We start from the raw sequence: 20,220 nt of genomic DNA on the forward strand, positions 1-20,220 counted from the left end.
TTACTAGTGGATTACCCACAGTTCCGTGCAAAACACGCCTAAAGCTCGCCGTAACAGACCGTTTCATTGGCTTATCCCTGACACCATTCAGAAGCTGAGTTAAATAACAACTCTTCCAGATCCAAGTGTAGTAAAGACAAGTAAAATGAAATTTTGAACTATAAAAACGAAACGAAATAGGATCTGTGTTTGAACCAGATTGATTTAATGTGTAATAATTTTATATTCACCACTATTGGTAATTATCTGTATCGGCCGATATATTTCTCTGTCAATATCTGATATCGATAAAACCGATAGTAGCCATATCGGACCATCACTACAAGATGGCCACGTTGAAGACTAGGGCAGTGTTTTGGGACCATTATTATTTTTATTATATATAAACGACATTGTGAATAATATACAATCGAACATCCGAGTTTTTGCTGATGATACCTCCTTGTACCTAAAAATAGATGACCCAGAGGCATGCGCACTTACATTAAACAAAGATCTCGAAGCAATAAATTCGTGGGCAGAAACATGGCTATTGACATTTAACCCCCTCAAGACAGAAACTTTAACTCTCTCCACTAAACGCAATGTTGTGAAACCACCCCTTTTAATGAACTCAATAGGAATAACGGAAGTAATTGAACATAAACACCTCGGACTTATCTTTCAAAGCAATTGTAAATGGAATAGCCACATTGATAGTATAATTAGCAAAGTATCAAAACTAGTAAACAGTCTTCGCTCCCTGAAATATCGTTTAAATAGAAAATCGCTACATACCCTATATTCTTCCTTCATTCTGCCGCACTTTCATTACGCCGATGTTATCTGGGACGGGTGCACTGACTACTTATGTAATAATCTTGAATACCTTCAGCTTGACGCACTACGCACTATTTGCGGGGCAGTTAAAGGTACTAGCCATGCTTCCCTCTACGTGGTAACTGGGTTTATTCCACCCAAAGAGAGACAAAATCGACATAAATTAAAACTACTTTACAAAATCATCAATAACCTAACCCCTCCTTATTTTAAGAATCTCGTAAACCTTGAACCTACAAACAAATATTCCCTTCGTAATGAAGACAAATTAAAAGAAATTCGATGCTTTACTGACATTTTTGCTAAATCATTTATCCCATCCAGCATAAGAGAGTGGAATAAACTCAGTACTCCTGCAAGGAATTCAAGAACTCTGAAAATTTTCTCCGATCATCTATCCAAAGTTCCTCTGTTTTATTATAACGTTCAGCGGAAACCTCAAATAATTCATTGCAAATTTTGACTTCGATGCTCAGACCTGCAGGGTCACAAATTCCTAAGTCATGTTGACGACAGTCCCGCGTGCCTCTGCGGTCATATATTTGAAGATCCCGACCATTACCTTCTGCGATGTTCCTTACATTCAAATGCACAAACAGAAACCATAGACAAATTACAACATGATTTTAAAAATATAAACTGTCTTTTATTTGGTTCCACAACCTACAGTCTTGATGTTAACACATATATTTTTAACCAGGTCCATAAGTTTATAGATATGTCAAACAGATTTTAAACCCGATCAATTAATATTTTATCGTCTATTTTATGTATAATTTTGGCCTCTCTAATGTTGCCTATTATTAAAAATTCTTACTATGGTTGAATATGTATAATTATTAATTACTATATATACTGTACATTTTCACCCATTATATTTTATTTTGCTTATATAATAATAGGTTTTTGTGTTTGCCATTATAACTATGTATATACACACATTTTTGTATTAATGATATATATATATACAAATTATTTAGGGAGAGGGGTTTTACATAGGCTAAGCCTATTCCCCAATCTCATTCAGACAACCTGAATAAAAATATTGTTTAAAAAAAACCCCAAAAAACCCATTATGTCAAGGTTTAAACTGGGTTTTGGCTGCCGGACTATAAATATATGTTGTATTAATCTTGGAGAAATTATATTATGATAAAAAGGCTTATAGTTGACAATTTGTTTAAACAGTGTTTATTTAGTAAAGGCTAGAACATTTCTTACTTAAAGGAGCTAAATCGCTAATATTTGGGACCTAGAAATTGACTCAAAAGTGTCGCAACACATATATTAATATAATCTGATTGTATAATAAACTGATTTACATTCAACTGTTTCCGTTTGGACTTTAATTTTAAATCAGTTATGTCCAGCGAAATACGGCATGAGTCTCAACCGAATAGCAATTTCTAGTGTCTTATTCGAGTCCATTGCACATGCCCTCCAGATAAGATATGCCGTCACCATTTGACATGAGTTGTGGAATGTGTCTAGCCTCGTTTTTAGAGTTCCTTGTTATACAAATGGCACTGAAACGCATCCTGGTACAATGTTTATTTTGTCTTAAATATTGGATATCAGAAGCGTACCTTTTCCTGGCAACAACATCAATGTTGATTTGAATTGACAAATAATTCGTATTTTCAACGTGTAAGACTTTGGATGATATTGAGTTAGAGACTTAGCTACTTTAAACATACATTATGCAAGAGCTAAATTGCAGTTCTTTCTTTAGGCTGGAAGTGTTATCTAAATTATTAATTAGACATTAATTAATTTATTCCGGTCCATAATCAACTCTCCATGTTATTGCTAGCCTGCAATATTTACTGGATTATAATCCGATCTGCTGCTCAACGCTCATTCATGATTAAATCAAAAAATTGATAACCGAGACTATGTTTTTTATCGTACCGACTTCAGTAATGATGATCGAGGCTAGGCCCAAAATTCAATCGCTGAATTCTCAGTTTTGAGTGGATCAGTTTTACTGAAAGTTTCAGCAAATTCCCTTTACATTATCTAGTGTTTAACTATTATAGTGAGAACTGCCAGCTCTTTATCTAATCTCCCATAATGTATCTTTAATAAAAATTAAATTTTGATAATAAAATACCATAAATTTATTATACCCTCATGGCTGAAGATGTCATACATAAAATTTTATATTAAAGGAAATTGTCAAATTGTGTGATGGAAAATGAGATGTTTGTAGGCCTACTTCACATTCCGTGTCATTATCTAATTAATTGTGATGTTATTTAATTAATTGTTTATGCATTATTATGGTGGAATTCCAGATATCCAGTTATCTAATTTATTGTGTTATTTAATCAAACAAATCTTTCATAGCGAAATAAATTTTAGAGATGAAATGATTAGATTAAATATCTGTCATGATGTAACAGCCTGTAGCTAGTCTTTGTGGTTTACATACATATAGTTATACTGTATTTTGTATTAAACAAATTCAAAATGTCAGTGATCTGGACTGGTTTGCAGACAGTGACATGATTATAGGTATGTTCCCGAAAATATATTCAGACAATATGACATTTCCAATGATCACAAGACTTAAATTGTCTGGTTAAAGGCTCAATACCACTCTTGTTGTAACTGAATAATATGTCCCAATCTTTATTCTGGTCAACAAATTGTACTATTTTAGAATATTTCAATTAATTGATGATACAAATTTCATCTTAACACACCTTATTTAAAAATTTTGAAAAATTCAACATAATGGTTTGAAACGTCTAACGTAAACCTTTTCAAATGAAACTTTGATTTAAAAATATTTTCGAACACTCTGGACAAGTAAAATAGGATGTAATGGATAATTTACACAACAGGTAGTACATTTAAACATCTAGTACTTAGATAGAGATATTATTTATTTTCTGGAGCTTTCAAGCCAGCAAGAGTGTTATTGTCCCTTTAATAACACCAAACTATTAAAAAAGTTAAATAAGAATGCTATAGTAAAAGTTAAATTTTATCATTTACTTAGTTCATTGTGTAACACATTTCAGAATTATTTTTTAAAAAGGAAATGTTTTAGTAACCAATAACGTTAAAAAACACTTTCGGATTTACGCAATTACGGAAAGACCTGACAATAATTAGGTGAAGCTAAATCATGTGACATGATGTAAGAGGCGACACTCGTGTAGCAGTCAATGTATATTTCAATATGTCTTCAGCAGAAATGCGAGCAACAACGGTGACTTTAGTACATGTAATTAGGCCAGGGGCGACTACTTGCCACGGTTGCATATCGTTTTCGGTAGTGTAAGCCCCTTGAGTCGCAGTTGCAATGTCAAAATTAACAAACGTTTTCCTTAGGACACAGCATCTAGCTTGAGTTTCGCTCTTTGGTTTTCATATCCCAGTTACTTCAATCGAGCAGGATCACGTTCGTAAGCAGATAACTCGAATCAGTTCCGAACAAAGAGAAGCGTGTTTTGATGAGACTAGCCCTTCTCACCTCGTTAACATCGCTGTATAATTTTTAATCAATTATCTTTGGTGAACAATACGTGAACAACAGTCCAAATTAAACATGTTGTTCACGCCTGCTTAGTCCATTCTACACGTCTTTTTTTATTATTGTTTTGTTGTTTGTGAATCGACCATTACTAATTACTTGTAGGATATGTTTTTCTTTGTTCATTACAAATGTGCTCAAAACCATAGAATACACGACTCATGTACTGATTAAAAAATGTTTATTGTATCTTATATACTGGATATATTGATTGAAATGGACTAATATTTAATTTTTATTTGTGTTTTTAATTTCAAATATTATGGAAAATATTGAGTTTGAGGTTTAGCCCTTTTAAAAATTGCATACGGTTGTCAAAAAGGCTTCCCATTGAGGTATCTCAAAAGATATAATGTTTTTGGTATCAAATATACTTAGATATGTTTTCCAAACGATGCTTATGTATTAAAACATGTATCTTTAACCCTTTCATTACATCAGCGCCAATCACGAGGTAGTCACACACTACTTTAAACATTTCCTGCGTTACCAGTAGGCCTGGAAATAAAAGAAAAATTGTCAGGAATTAATGAAAGTGCACCTGATATTTAGAATTTTGTGTCAGACATGTATTAAATATCAATATATATTATAATGACCAGTGAAAAGAGACAAATCTTTGACCAACAAAACAACAGACATCAGAGGAATTGTGCCAGACAAAGTCTGAATTTGTACCTGACATTTTCAATGACCGCTAGGTGGCTTATTTTCAATCTTGGTTATCAGGTCTCATTTTATTATTAGAATAACTGGAAGCTGGTGATCATATATAGTGACCAGTAGCAAAGGGCTAATCGTAATTTGATATTTACTCTTTGATTATCATTGTTATCTTTAGTCTTAAATTCTATGACTTAAAACTAAGTAATCAACTAGAGATATATGTAAGGCTTGGTTTACAACTTTACATCCAAGTCTTAAGAATAATTTAACAATGGCAGATTTGAGTACTGGTATTACAGCTCCAAATAGCTTAAAGTCTTCGTCCATAATATTTGATGGTCTACCACATATTTCAGTTGTTTGACAATCATGACAGTCTCACTTTGAAATTGACAGATGTAACTGTCATTTGAAATCCCATAAAATGAGGTTTGCGAAAAGAATTTAACCTAAAAACAAAAGTTTAAATTTGTAGTATTTCTGTGTATTGTATAAGCTTTATGTTTAAATTTGTAGTATTTTTCTGATGGATAATGGTCGAAGACTGTCCATTATGTAAATAGAAAGAACAACTGAGGGGCATTAGCCCCAAAGGTTTTCTTTTTATTTAAATAATGGACAGTCTGAGGATATTATCAAACTTAAAACATAGCACCATAGAGATACAAATAATGGGTAGTTTTCTAAAAGAACAAGCCACAAAAATAATGGATATATATACAACATGCACATGAATGCATGTGACAAAACACTCCAGTCGTACAATGCAAGCATACAGACAGTCCAAAATGTTTGACATGAAAACCACATGTTCATAGCACAGTCGAATACTAATATTAATGATGAGAATATTTGTGACTAGAAGAATGCCCGACTTCGCTCGGGGGTCATAACCCCGGAACCGGAAGTGGTAGACTAACGCCACCTGGCCTATGTTACTCCCCGGTCCGAGCTACACCTATACCCCAAATTTCAGACTCGGGGCAGACCTAGTGTAGCCGCCAACCCCGAACAGACAGACAAACAGACAGACAAACAGACAGACAAACGACAGTCACAAATATTAGTATAGATAAGCATTTGGATACTGATTACATTTGGTGATGTACTCAATATGGAAGATAATAGCTGTAAAAAATTGTGATGTTCTTGATATGGAGGGTAATAGCCGTCAAAGTTGTGATGGAAAGGCTGCTCACGAAAATGATTTAGATATTGATAATATTTCTTAGTACTGACAGAACTGTGGTTAATCAAATTTTGATTTGAAATGTAATATAATACTCTGATATAAGTGACAGTGACACAGGATCAAAGACACAGACCAATTCACAAAATTCAAACTCAACTGTCATTATGGTGTAACTGATATATTTGAACGTTTTTTAAAATTGGATAAAAATTGTGACCTGTATAGGTTGCACAGGCTCAAAACGCATTAGGGTCCGATATGCGCCAGTATCGCAAGGAATCTAGATCTTTGAGTTAAAAACACACATGTTCAGTTTCATCAAAATGGGATAAATAAAGTGAACACTAGAGTGTACAACCAGGGACCATGATCCATGAAGTTACTGCCCCATACAAGCCAATATCGAAAGGAACCGAAATCTTTGAGATATAAACCTATATTTCAAGTTATGACCTGTAGAGTGTCCACAAAGAAAATGTGAAAATATGGGCGTATGAAAATGTATCATTGATCAAATGCCGAACGTACTATTAAACATATAACGGGCGGATTAAAGTGGAATTTTTCATGTAGACAAATACATGAAAGCCACATTCGGTCATGTGACATTTCGGTAACTATGAAGTTTTAAAGTAATTTCATGTACTGTAATTTAAATTGTTCAGAGAATAAAGTATCCCAAAATACATGTTCATTTTTCAGATAAGTGTCTATTATTGGTAAAACTGTCCATTATTTTCAATAAATAATGGGCAGTTTTATAAATAATAGACCATTATTTTTTGGTTGTTACAAGACACACTGTTGTTTTAAGATTAACCCCTCAGTTTTTATTTCTAATTACATAATGGACAGTCTTTGTTCATTATCCATCATTTTGTAAATACACAATATATAAACTATATATATACTTTATAGTTAAATTTGTAGTATTTCTGTGTAAATATTTGGTTATAAAGGAAATAGAGTTAATAATTGACATTGTTGTGTTCTGACTGTGTACAAGTGACTGGCTCTGCTGCAAAACAGTGGCGGATCCTGGTGTGGGGCCCTAAGGGCCATGGCCACCCCTTATGTAACAATAAAAATATTTATTTATTATTCTGTTTCTATGAACCATGTAAATTTGAGCTTTTTGTTGGTTGTGGTGATGCACCACCAATTGACATTGACATTCTGATTTTTCCAAATTTTCTCAAAGGCCACCACCACACTGTGCTCTCCTTACCAAATATCCTGCATCCGACATTGCCCAAAAATCATTGTTATGTTATAGTGAAGCCCTAGTTTAGTACTACCTCTACCATGGAAGACACCAAAATTTTATCGATCCAGATTGTAATTGGAGACCGGTTTCTATTTAGCTTTGAAATAAAATCTAGGCAACACAAATTTAATTTTTTAGTTCTTTGGTATTATGTTTGATGGAGTTCAACCAGGAGCACCAAAAAGGTGTAAATTTAGATGCTGTTGACTAAAATTCATAATGTATTTCTGCTAAGTTTAAAATATGTTACCAGGTTTCTGCTTATTCAGATTTGTTCAAATGAAGTTGCTTTTGCTGATAGAAGCAACAGGTTCAGCCCCATCAACAAACGCTGTGCAAAATTTGTTTGTCTGTGCAATTTTTATTTGTTGATGTCTGTATCATATCTTATTACAATTCACTAATATGCATGTATCAAGGAAAACGAATGGAATACGAATATATCATAAAGAACACATTAAAATCAGCCCAAAGAGCCATGTACAACTTCTCAATTGACAGCTAAACATTTTAGTTGAAAGCGGATGTCAAATTTAAGTAGTTCTTAGTTAAAATGTTAGAAAGAAATGTTATGTCCTGAGGACTTAATGTCGATGAAATAACAATTAATATGCGAGAGACGGTAATACATAGCTCCAGGCATTCAAAACAATTCTGTATATTATTTTTATTATCCATAATATTAAATATTTTTGTATTATCCATAATAACAAACAAATAATATTGGTTATCAATATACCTAACAATTGATCAATATTGTCTATTTCAGGAGTTGATTAAACCATGTTGACCTAATAACATTGATAGATACAACAATCAGAAACAAGAAAAAACATTAAAACACATAAAAATGGATGATCGGCAAAGGTAAGTAAAAACAATTTATATTTCTATTATTGTTTATTGTCCCAATTTTGTCTGATACTAATTCAAGATCCCCTTTAAACCTAATTTGGTTGCAATGTGTCATTTTCCTTAATATTTCTGCATGTTGTATATTTGTATGCATGCTGTCCTCAACTGATTATTCACTGCAATAAATAACTTCTCTTTATCTAGAATGAAATGAGAAAGATCTTTAACAATAAGATTTAGATTTAGTATTGTAGTTAGTATTGAATAAAATTACAGACAACGGTCACAAGCAGTGTTTGTCAGAGGGTTTCAAATGATAAAAGTGACAATCTTTTTGTTCTGATGGCAGGGGCAGTCACCAAGTACAGTTTTTTGTATTAACAAAATGGTCAAATAGGGTTTAAAAGCTTGGCAGTACATTAATTCAGTTTAATAATTCTGTGGTTATGATGTCAATGCTCATGCAATTTAACATACTCTTTATCAAATTCCAACTTTCAACCATTCTTTTATGTGTATGCTAAGGGTGTGACGACTAAGCAAAACTTGAACCGGTTAGTCGGCGGCTAAAAACCCGAACCGATTCGGTTTAGTCGGTAATGAAAACTAACTGAAAAATATTAGTCTTCCATAGTCTACAATATACGCTAATATACTGGCCTTTATTAGTTTATATACGGAGCTTAAAACTGTAATGGCGACATACATACAGTTCTATGTTTTATGTGTCCAGTACATTAAAAAATTTGGTTTTGTTTGTACTATGTAGTTTGTTCAAATCTCCTGTTTAACCTTTTTAATAAAAGTAATAAATACAACATATAAAAAACTTCAAACAATGACGTATTGATCAATATTAGTGATAAACCAACGAGAAAGCGTATCTGGGCATCAGCTCAGTGCGCATGCCTATTGACCTAACCTGGAGGATTGCTTGTTTCTGATTGGGCACTTCAACCATTGACCTTAGCGACGGACCAATCAAATAACGTATTCTTAAAATAACTTCATTAGGTATGCAAAAACACACTCTCTTGTAATCGCGAGAATATCCACGACCGATTACTGAATATAGTATATACTGTCTCGTTATTATTATTGTCGACCATTTATCAATGATGTAGCTTATTGCTTATTCGCCCCCATAATTGTCGATCGTTAATACATGTATCTTTTAAAAAAAAAAACGTTATAATATTCGGGCGACTGGTTTATATCATGCTGTATTTTTTAGACGACTATCGATTTCCCGAAACTTGAACCGGTTTGTAGGTAAAACCGAACCGACTCCGACTAAACCGACTACTCGTCACACCCTTAGTGTATGCCAATGTGTTTTTCAAACCCGCCCCAGTCTTTCCCATGATAACATTCATTTTTAGTGACTTATAAACCTTGCATCATTTTAGACAATGTTGCTGTAAATGTTGAATAATTTTCAACCAGCTCATGAATATTAATTAGTTACATCATTATACATGCGACATCAAATCTGTGCATTTACATGTTCATGGTGTTTGAGTTAGTGCCCAGTTGTAAATTGTCAATGAAAGTATTTATTTGAGAGCTAATAAATATGTAAATCATGGAATAGTTATTGAACTAGAATGAATCATTTTATGATGTTATATAATTATCTATAAATATATTATTACTCAACTTTTATTTAAGTGTAAAAATCATTTATTGTTTGTCTTCTCATCACAGGACGGCACTGAAAGCAATGATTAACAGTTCTACATTATCGTAATATATTTGCAAATATATATATGTACAGGAATAATATCCAATACAATGATATAGGGCCTAATATTTTTATGCAATTAATGAGCAGCTTGCTTGAATTTTAGCATTTCCCACTAACATGTATTTTTGCAGCTACATACATGTAGTAACACTCACTGGATTATCTTTCTGTTTTGTTTTTTTTGACAGTGTTTTGGAATTAGAGGGTCGATTGGAGACTGGTCCAGAATTATCAACATGCCGTGAAAGAAGAGGATTTAGAAAATATCAAAAGAATATGAAACATCTGCTACCATACCGTCCATATAGTATTGATAAATAGTAAGTATGTCCAGAATATTAGTAAATTTATACTATAATATATTTGATGTAATATATACCCCATAGAAAAAAAGGTTTCGATGTCAAACAATTCACAATTTCATATGATGTAGCATACTTTGGAATGTTTTGCGCTGTTGTGTAAAACTAAAATTGAATATAACCATTAAAATAAACTATAAAATAACAGCAGATCCCGAAGATAAAACCTCAAAACAGATTGTGTAAACACACTGCAGATAATTCTCTCCAACAAAATATTGAATTCGACAGAATGGGAATATTGCAAATCATGATTTTATGCTGTACAGACTTGGTATAAAATGTGGCTTTTAAAAAGCTAGGGTCAGTGACAGTACAACTCCAACAGTTTGGTGGAAGACGCGACTATAGCTGATAATTCGACACACGTCACTGACTTTCGATTTTTACCCCTTGTGCCTATGTTTCACTGTAAAGTTGTTGTCATGGCCTCAGAGGCAAATCAGTGGTCCGTTTTTTTTGCATCGTGTTATAATTACATGTAAAACTTGGTTTAGTGTGCAAGTACTTGTTAATTATTAGAGCATGCAACACAAATTTATTGTTATTTTTTACACAAAAGTTTTGGAATTTAACTTGTATGTCAACATTATGGTTAATAAACACATTTTGTTTGAGTGCAAGCATCTCAATGATGTTTAATCACATTTTTACCGTTGTCACTCATTTACACCAAATATTTGCCCAAGCGGGTCTATATTGTATTATACTACACTTTTTATTGTAAATAGTTATATCTATTTTTATATGCCCACATTTTTATGTGGATGTATATTGTTGTCTCTCCTGTTCGTCCGTCCATCAACAATTTGTTTGTGGACACTCTACAGGTCACAATTTTTATCCGATTTTGACGAAACTTGAAATATAGGTTTATCTCTCAGTATTTAAGTTGAAAATTATGAGTTATTTTATTGAAGTGTTATTTATTCACTGTTTTGTAATATCTCAATATTTTGCAATATATGAAAATTGTGCATTATTTTGTAATTTAGCAATATGAAAGTAATGTCTAAATGTATACATGTAGAAATAAGTAAATGGCAAGTGACAGGTGGGCTTTATTTTCCTTCATAGTCAAAAAAATTAAATAGGTTAATGGGATGTTTGTTCTAATAAAAGGTTGATTTATCAATAACAAGCAATTTACAAAAAACTGACAGCTCATAGTCATATATTAAATTAAAAAACATTGTCACAAATGAAATATGTTTCCAATAACAAGCAATTTGCAAAAAATTGACAGCTTATACATTAAATTAAAAAAACTTTATCACAAATGAAATATGTTTCCAGATCATTAAAATGTAATCTGTCTGTGTTTGCCTTTGGTAATTCCATAGAAAAATGCTTGTTTTTCTTTTAAAAAATATGGCATGACATTTTTCACATTTTGGATTAAAAGAATGATAAATTACTTTTCAGTCCAAAAGAAGAATTCCCACTAGCTTATGCAGGATGTTTTTCATGCATGTTTTATTCATGGATGTCCAATCTTATGTACAAGATATGGAGGAAGGGTGTAGGAGTTTTAGATGGCATATATTTATCACCTATTGATGCTACAGAACAAAACGAACTTAGGTAAGTAAATCAAATGGATAAAAAGATTGACATGTCTCATTTATAAATGTCTTCTAAATCTTGGCAGAATAGCAATCTGTACTAGATTACAATGTATCTAATCCACGCCCAGACGCTTATTTCTAATCCAGTTCAAAATCACCAGGGTTTTTAAGACAGGTTCGTGTTGCGTTCACACGTCTATAAGCCAAACCAGTTTAACTAGTCTGACAGTTTCGGTCGGAGATTAGAGTTAACTACGCATGGGTAGCTTCATATTCTTTATTCAGTTCTCGCACGCTTTCGATAACACTGGCACTGCATGACGCCGTTATTTGCCAAGGCATGTAACTTACCACGTACTGCCCATGTCCAAAGCGGGCTGGAGCCAGGCTTTTTAAGCCAACCAGTTCAGATGGCCAAGATGAACCAGTTTAAACTAAAAAGCCTTCTCGAAGACAGGTCGCGAGCTAAGTTTTTTCAGCTGGTTTATTTGCACCACATTCGTGTTCAGGCGACAAAGTTAAACATGTTTAACGATCCCCAGGGTTTTTAAACCAATTCAATTTAAGCGTCTGAATGGACTATAAGTACAAAAATTTGCATTGGCTGATATGAATCTTGGGTATCATTCAAAAGAAGTTTGTACTTGCATGCAGCTGTGAAATAAATGTAAATTTGTTAAAAACGAATGACATGTTATAAACCATAGTAATTGAATTATTATCCATAAATAGTGTGTTATTTGATTGTTATCAACCTCATTTTTTCATGCAATCTGATTAAAACACAGATCCTATTTCGTTTCTTTTTTTTATATTTTTACTTGTCTTTACTATACTAGGATCTGGAAGAGTTGTTATTTTAATCTGTATTTTAATCAGATTGTTTTTCATGCTATGAAACTGTATACCAGACTTTTATTTAATCAAAATTGTGTATACGACACATTTATGATCATATTATAAATATTCTTTGAAACTTGCATTTTGTGATATTGTAAAACAAGTTTCCAAAGTCTAACTTTTTAGGGGAGAACTTTTTAGATCATGAAGCTTATTATCATGAGTTGGACACCTCGATAGGGCTATTTGCAAGTATTTGCCACTTGTAAAGACTATTACATGCAAATACCATCTCCCTAGACTCATTGTCATTCTATCGCACTCATACATATTATTATTTTGTTGCATCATCAGAATATAGAATAAATACAGATTTATTCATTGTAGTTTGAGAACATGAACAAAATAATGATATACTGATATTTGTTATCATGAGGTGGAGACAGATGTTGTGTCATATTTCTCTCCTAAAAAAATACTTTCAAGCAATCAATATATTTCAGATTTGAGAGATTATGGAATGAAGAAGTAAAGGCACGAGGAAAAGAGGATGCATCATTATGGCGTGTTTTACTGCGTGCCATCAAATCCCGATTAATCATAACATTTATATTTATATTAATAGTTGTTACCTTCAGTATACTTACACCGGTATGTAAAGTTTCCCTTATTATTCTGGGGGGTTGGATGGCCAAATGGTTATCATGTGGGTGCTGTATCATACGGTCGGTCATTGAGTCAACTGGCATGGTTTTGATTCCCCGGTTGTGCATGACAAGGAGTAGCGTTGCCTGTCCAACCTCGTGGGTTTCCCCACCGGGTTCTCCGGTTTCCTCCCACTGCTAAAGGCCACTACGCTCAAGCGAATTATTGAAATAAGATTGAACCATGTGTTAGTCCCAAAATGACCTAGTTTGTGCTGAGTGGACTTTGAACCCCATCTCTCTCTCTCTCTCTCTCTCTCTCTCTCTCCTGCTTTATTGTATTATAAAGAATTTGAACTTCCTACACAACCAGTAAACTTGTAGTTGTTATATGCCCACATTGAAATATAGTTGTATAGTGTTGTCACATCCTTCTGTCGGTTCATTAGTTGATCTGTTGTCCACATGCTAATATAAAGTTATCATTCTATTGACTTAAAATTTATGGACAGTGTTTATGTGCTTGAGATGAAGAAGCCTATTGATTTCTTAACAGTACGTGATAATTAGTCAAGAGTTATGGCTCTTGATCACTTCAGTAAATCTTTTGGTTTCTCAAGAGACTAAATTTGTTATCCGATTGAAAAATGTAGACCACGTTTCTGTTCATGTGACAAAATAGCCTATTATTAAAAGTTTTCGATAATTCAAGCAGCTGCTAAAATCATCATCCGATTAATAATTTTTACAGGATTTGTCTGGAGTATATTTTTAAAATTAAATCTTCCTTGAAGACAATTTAGCAATAAAACAATTTCTTTGTATCTTATAGATTTTGTGTTTTGTTTTAGTTATAATGATGAAATGTTAACAACATAAATTTCAGGCATTAGTAATACGTAATTTTTTGGATTATTTGACCCGTGGAGATGTGAAGTTTTCAACAGGGTATATATATTTGTTGGGCTTGGTATTTTTTGAAGGAGGTAGATCTATAACAGGTGCTCTTACATGGATAATTACCTATGTAACAGGTACAGTGACATTTCTTTATTATTATATAACCTATATAAGAGGTACAGTGACATGTCTTTTTATACGCCCACATTGAAATGTGGTCGAATATTGTCGTCGCCCCCGTCCGGCGGTCCGGTGTCCACAATTGCTTGTGGACGCTCTAGAGGCTAATGTTAATATCCGATTGTCTTTAAATTTATACACAGTGTTTAAGGTCATGAGACGAAGAAGGCTATTGATTTTCAGCGATTTCCGATGATTACTTCCAGAGTTATGGCCCTTGATCACTCTAAAAAATCTTGTGCACACTCTATAGGTCAAAGTTAATATCGGATTGACATTAAATTTATACACAGTGTTTAAGGTCATGAGCTGAAGAAGAGTATTGATTTTCAGCAATTTCCGATAATTACTGCCAGATTTATGGCCCTTGATTACTTTGAAAAATCTTGTGAAAATAAAATTATTTGTGTATAAAATAGATTTATACCTGGATAAAGCCAGATAAATATAAGGAGAGAGCAAAAAAACGAAGTTAAAAATTGCAGAGTCAACAGAATATATTGAGAATGACATTGTGTATGTTCGTTGAGCTTCACTGACTTCGCCGTGAGAAAAGTTTGTAAATGTAAGCTATAATAATTATTTGGGTGAAATACAATACAATTCAGTTTATCAGTATAATAGAATTTCTTGTTTAGTAATGCAAGTAATTATTTTGTTAGAAAGAACGGCTGGGTGAAATTTAATTTGATTTGAAGGAAGACATCTATTACTATTTTCAATAAAGCAGTTTGTTTGATTTTTCGTATCTGCTGATTTTCTTCATGTTATTTAAAAAAATAAAAAGAATTTCACTAGGATTTGAAAGTTGCTGTCATTATGGTATAAGATTTTGAAATTGAATACAAATACAATATTTGGAATAAAAATCTCAATCTTTTTATTTTCTACACTGCCCACGTCTACTACTGCCTAAACTGCTCATTTATGAAACAGCCCAAATCTTCTGCTCATTTATGAAACTGCCCAAAATTTACTGCTCTCTAGACTGCTCATTTTTTAAACTTCCCAAACCTACTGCTCCCTATAGACTGCTCATTTTTGAAACTGCCCAAATCTACTGCTCTGTATACTGCCTCAAACGACCTGCATCACAAAACTAGTATATAATTCACGGCACGAGTCAGTTGATTTGAAGCATTAGACAGCTATAGTTCCAGGTGGTAAAGGTAGTTAAAAATAGTGATAAATTTAGAAAATATTTGAACATTGTCTTGATGTTTAGTTTAACAATATTCAGTACTATTCTGCATAACATTTAGAAATTTTAGATCCTTAGATTAAAGTTATTGAAGATATCTACATTTATTTTATAGGTATTCGTGTAAGAAATGGTTTTATGGGATTATTGTTTAAAAAAATTGTCCGGTTAAAAGGATTAAAAGATAAAACTGTAGGAGAGGTAAATATGTAGAATTACTAAGAACGCTATTTAAGGTATTAGCAATACTTACAGCCTTGCTCTATAAGGCCATAAATAGCTGTCTATATTTTATAAATGAATATAGAGAGCAATACTTTTTGAACTGGTCTCAAAAATATTTAGATTTATACCATCTGAACGACCAGACGCTGCACCACCAAGCCTGAGCCCTGGTTCACGAAATTTTAACTAAAGATAATATCCAAATTTTAGTAGATACTTCAGTTTTGATTGGCTAAGCACTAAAATCAATCTAATATTATCCAATCAAATTACTAAAATTTGGATTTTATCTTAGTTAAAATTTTGTGAAACAGGCCCCTGGACATAAGACACCTGTAACAGACCTTGTCAATCATCGACATAAGGCACCTGTCACCATAGAGACTCTATGCCTGTCACGGTCATTGTCAGGCACAAATTATTACACAAGGTATATTATATGTTGCAATATATGTTGCATAACATTGACAAGGTCTGTGACAGGCTTGTGCACCACTGTCAAGGGGAAACCCAGGATTGAACCCTGAAACCCTGAGCCAACACCATGATTATAGAGCCACCATAGCTCCCCTTGAGCAGGAGGCAAAGTTTATTAATTTTTACTATCAAGAATAAATACAGTACTGTACATGTAATGTAAGTTGAATAAATTTCTTGTAGTAAGTATAACCTACAATCATTTTGATTTCCATTGGGAATGTCAACCTAAATAATAACACTCAACCTAAATAATTTTCTCCATTATGCTGGGATATCTATATCAGTTATTTGGTTTACAACATGCACTCTCACTCTTTCTAAAATTAATTTAAGCAAAAAGGTTTGAGATGGAGTTGTATGGAATGTTTCAGAAAAACATAAAATCGTATAATGTATAAATTTATTTGTATTTTCAGTTAGTAAATGTGGTGGGTAATGATGCTCAGCGTGTATATGAAGCGAACGCTGTAGGACCATTTATACTCGTAGCACCGATAACCTTACTATCTGGTAGTATATATGGTGTATTTCTACTAGGACCATGGGCTCTTATTGGGTGTGTTATATTCTTCGCCTTTTACCCTATAACTGGAATCATCTCTAGAATAACAACATATTTACGTAGAAAAGGAATTGTTATAACTGATAAAAGAGTAAGTAGCCTGGAAACTTTAATCTATATCTTGATTGATTCTTGGGTTCGTATCGGAGCATTCCCTTCAAAATTCTGCCAGACGGCTAGGTTTTTTATCAAGATGTTAATTTCAAAGATTATGACATTTTTTATCATTTTTTGAAAATATTTATAAGTGTTTTTACATAATCTTCATAATCCAAGGAATTGAAATTGAAAAATAGCATTCAGTATTTCAGTTCAAACGTAACATTATCCAAACCTTATTAATTGTTATCTACTAATTGCAAGAAAATTGAATTATAAAAATGTTTGAATATTTGTTACATGATAGACCATGATACTGGCCATCATATTTTGTGTGGAACAAATGTCTGACCACATTGTGGATTATCAGACTTGCTAGATTTATCATTGATTACTATTCCAAATTATTTGTTCATGGCACCCTCCTTCATGGATTTAAAGTATTTAGTTTAATTATAAATAAGGAAAATCTCAGAATGAGGAATAAATAATACAATCTTACTATTTTACAGGTTAGAATGATGACTGAATTATTAACATATGTCAAATTAATCAAAATGTATGCATGGGAGAAACCATTTGCTAATACAATTGCAGGTAATACATATTTTAAATGATATTTATTAAAAATATGATCCCTCAAGGTTACTTGGGTGACCCTTTCAAATTCCCCCATTCTATTAAAATGGATTTGTGCGGCAGTAAAGTGGGTTCATGTGGCGGCCGGTCCATCCATCCATCCGTCCATCTCTCTTTTTGAGGGATACAATAACTCTGCTTCTAGTTGAGATAGAATGTATCATCACAAAACTAGTATATGGTCATAAAATTAAGTAGTTTTGGGAGATTTCATGATGTCCAGAAGAGATATTATATATTATTATTGCATTTTTACAGATATTCGAAGTCAAGAACGAGTTATATTAGAGAAGAGTGCATATGTTCAGGGTATTAGTACAGGTGTAGCATATTTGGTACCTGTTTTCTCATCTGTTGCCACTTTTATCGCCATGGTAGCATCAGATGTTAATCTTACTGTACCCAAGGTAGGTGCTTTTATATATTCAGCTTTGTTAATTTCCTACTCTCAAGTATGTTTAACTTCCATTCCATTCATTTCCATTAAATTAGGCTATATGATCCTTCCAAATTATTTCCCTTTAGATAAAATTGTACATTCGTCAAGAAAATGATAACTGAGTTTCTGAAATTGATTCGGTTTTCAATATCTTTGGTGTAGAAGAATAAAAAATATAGTTATTTTTTCATTCAAACGTTCAAGTAGTGACAACCTCATTTGTTATCTCTTTGGGCATCAAAAACTTTGTAATCACTCCAGAGAATTTTTGTTTATAATGATTGGATTTAGTTGTACATCAATGTAATCGGGACCACTCCACAGAGATGAGTGTTTGAGATTTTCTTTTGTGTAAATTTGTTGGGCTAAGTTTCAGAGACATGGGTCAATTATTCCCAAAGTTATTGCTCCTGACAACAATACCTAGATATCGCTCAACAGGTCAGAGTTTTCATGGATATGAGGTTTTCTCTAACTTACTGGGACTGTTTAACTAGCTAAAATAATGAATTCTAGCCGTGAATCTTATTGAATTTCAGGGTCACTATCAATTATTTTGTACGTTATTACCCTTGTCATTAAAACCTTGTAACAAAAGTAAAAACAAATCCATGTTTTTTTCAAAATCATTGAGATTCAGGAGGAATTATGAAATAACTACAATTTACTACAGCAATTTAGAAAGAAGTCCAGACGACTAAGCTTGTAATGGACACCTCATTAAATGGCCACCTATGTTATATATCGTCTTAAACATTGGTTTTTTTTATTTTCAGGCATTCACCTACATAAGTTTATTGAATGCTATGAGATTTTCTCTAGGTGTGATGCCATATTCGGTCAAATCTTTATCAGAATTATCAGTTTCTTTAAAACGATTTAAGGTATGTAATGATATCAGTTTTTTGAGTCAGGGCATGTAGCTGAATAGTTCAAGGCCATAGGCATGGCAGCAATGCAAGCTGCATGTACAATCCTATGATTTTAGTTTATTTACGGACACATTCTACTGCTTTGTGATGATAATTACCTAATAATTATGTAATTAAAGAGTTATAACCCTTAATCAAATACAAATTAACAGTACCGGTACATATGATTTGAAATATCTTTACCTTATGAGAACATTACATTTTCAGAGTTTATTGATCATGGAAGAAATAGAAGATTTAAAATGGGAGGTAACACATGAAGACTCTGCTGTAGAATTTCTGAATGCCAATCTAACATGGCCGATTGTATCCAACCCTCTTTTAAATGACAATGAAGAGTATGGTATAGAACAGTTAATATATTTCTTTATTAAATATTCTATATTTTTAGTGTCTCAATTACTATTTCTTTCTTGTTATTTTTATGAAAAAAGTTAAAAGTGAAATTCCTTTCGATATTCGTGCATATCGGACCGCAACTTTCTGGATTATGGCCCTTGATTGTAAAAATAATCGCATTTTTAGCTTGATTGTGGCTCCTGATTGTATGAAAAATTGTGTTTTTTGCCTTGTGGTTCCTCTAGAGGTCACAATTTTTATCCAATTTTAAAAAACACTTAAATATATTACCGTTACACCCTGATGACCGAGTTTGAAGTTGTAAAAATCGGACTAAAACTTCCCGACAAAATGGCCACTCCTTGTATGCAAATAGTGTAAAAGTATGTAACACCAAAGTTGAGGACCCTCTAGAGGTCACAATTTCTATCCGATTTTTATGAAACTTGAAATATGTTTCTATCCCTAAGATCTTGGTTCCGTTCGATATTCGCGCATATCGGACCGTAACTTCCTGGATTATGGCTCCTGATCAGGATTGTACGAAAAATCGTGTTTTTATCTTGTGGATCCTCTAGAGGTAGGGCTGTACGATATTCTTGATATAGTCATTTATCGTGATATGGTATTTTCAGACCCAACTACGATATCATGTGGCCAAAAATCGTCAATATAGTGGTTTATCGAATATCGCCAAAAACTTCAAATATCGAAAAAATT

General features: G+C 32.8%; 1 protein-coding gene across 2 annotated transcripts in view; it reads left to right on the forward strand.

The window, feature by feature from the left end:
* The window catches only part of LOC126811479 (ATP-binding cassette sub-family C member 5), a 68,189-nt gene that overhangs the window by 23,503 nt on the left and 24,466 nt on the right, over positions 1-20,220 (forward strand). Inside the window, exons 3-13 of one of the 2 annotated variants that reach the window (XM_050537148.2) lie at positions 8,258-8,355; positions 10,279-10,410; positions 11,878-12,036; positions 13,364-13,511; positions 14,391-14,538; positions 15,901-15,986; positions 16,907-17,143; positions 17,664-17,748; positions 18,049-18,197; positions 19,006-19,113; positions 19,369-19,514. In XM_050537148.2, the coding sequence (XP_050393105.1) occupies positions 8,339-8,355; positions 10,279-10,410; positions 11,878-12,036; positions 13,364-13,511; positions 14,391-14,538; positions 15,901-15,986; positions 16,907-17,143; positions 17,664-17,748; positions 18,049-18,197; positions 19,006-19,113; positions 19,369-19,514 (1,415 nt within the window). In that variant the 5' untranslated portion in view covers positions 8,258-8,338. Of the gene's footprint in view, positions 1-8,257; positions 8,356-10,278; positions 10,411-11,877; positions 12,037-13,363; positions 13,512-14,390; positions 14,539-15,900; positions 15,987-16,906; positions 17,144-17,663; positions 17,749-18,048; positions 18,198-19,005; positions 19,114-19,368; positions 19,515-20,220 lie in introns of those variants that run through there. The other variant, XM_050537140.1, reaches the window with a different exon arrangement.

The sequence above is a fragment of the Patella vulgata genome, chromosome 1 (assembly GCF_932274485.2).
Source record: "Patella vulgata chromosome 1, xgPatVulg1.2, whole genome shotgun sequence".
NCBI classification, from domain to species: domain Eukaryota; kingdom Metazoa; phylum Mollusca; class Gastropoda; family Patellidae; genus Patella; species Patella vulgata.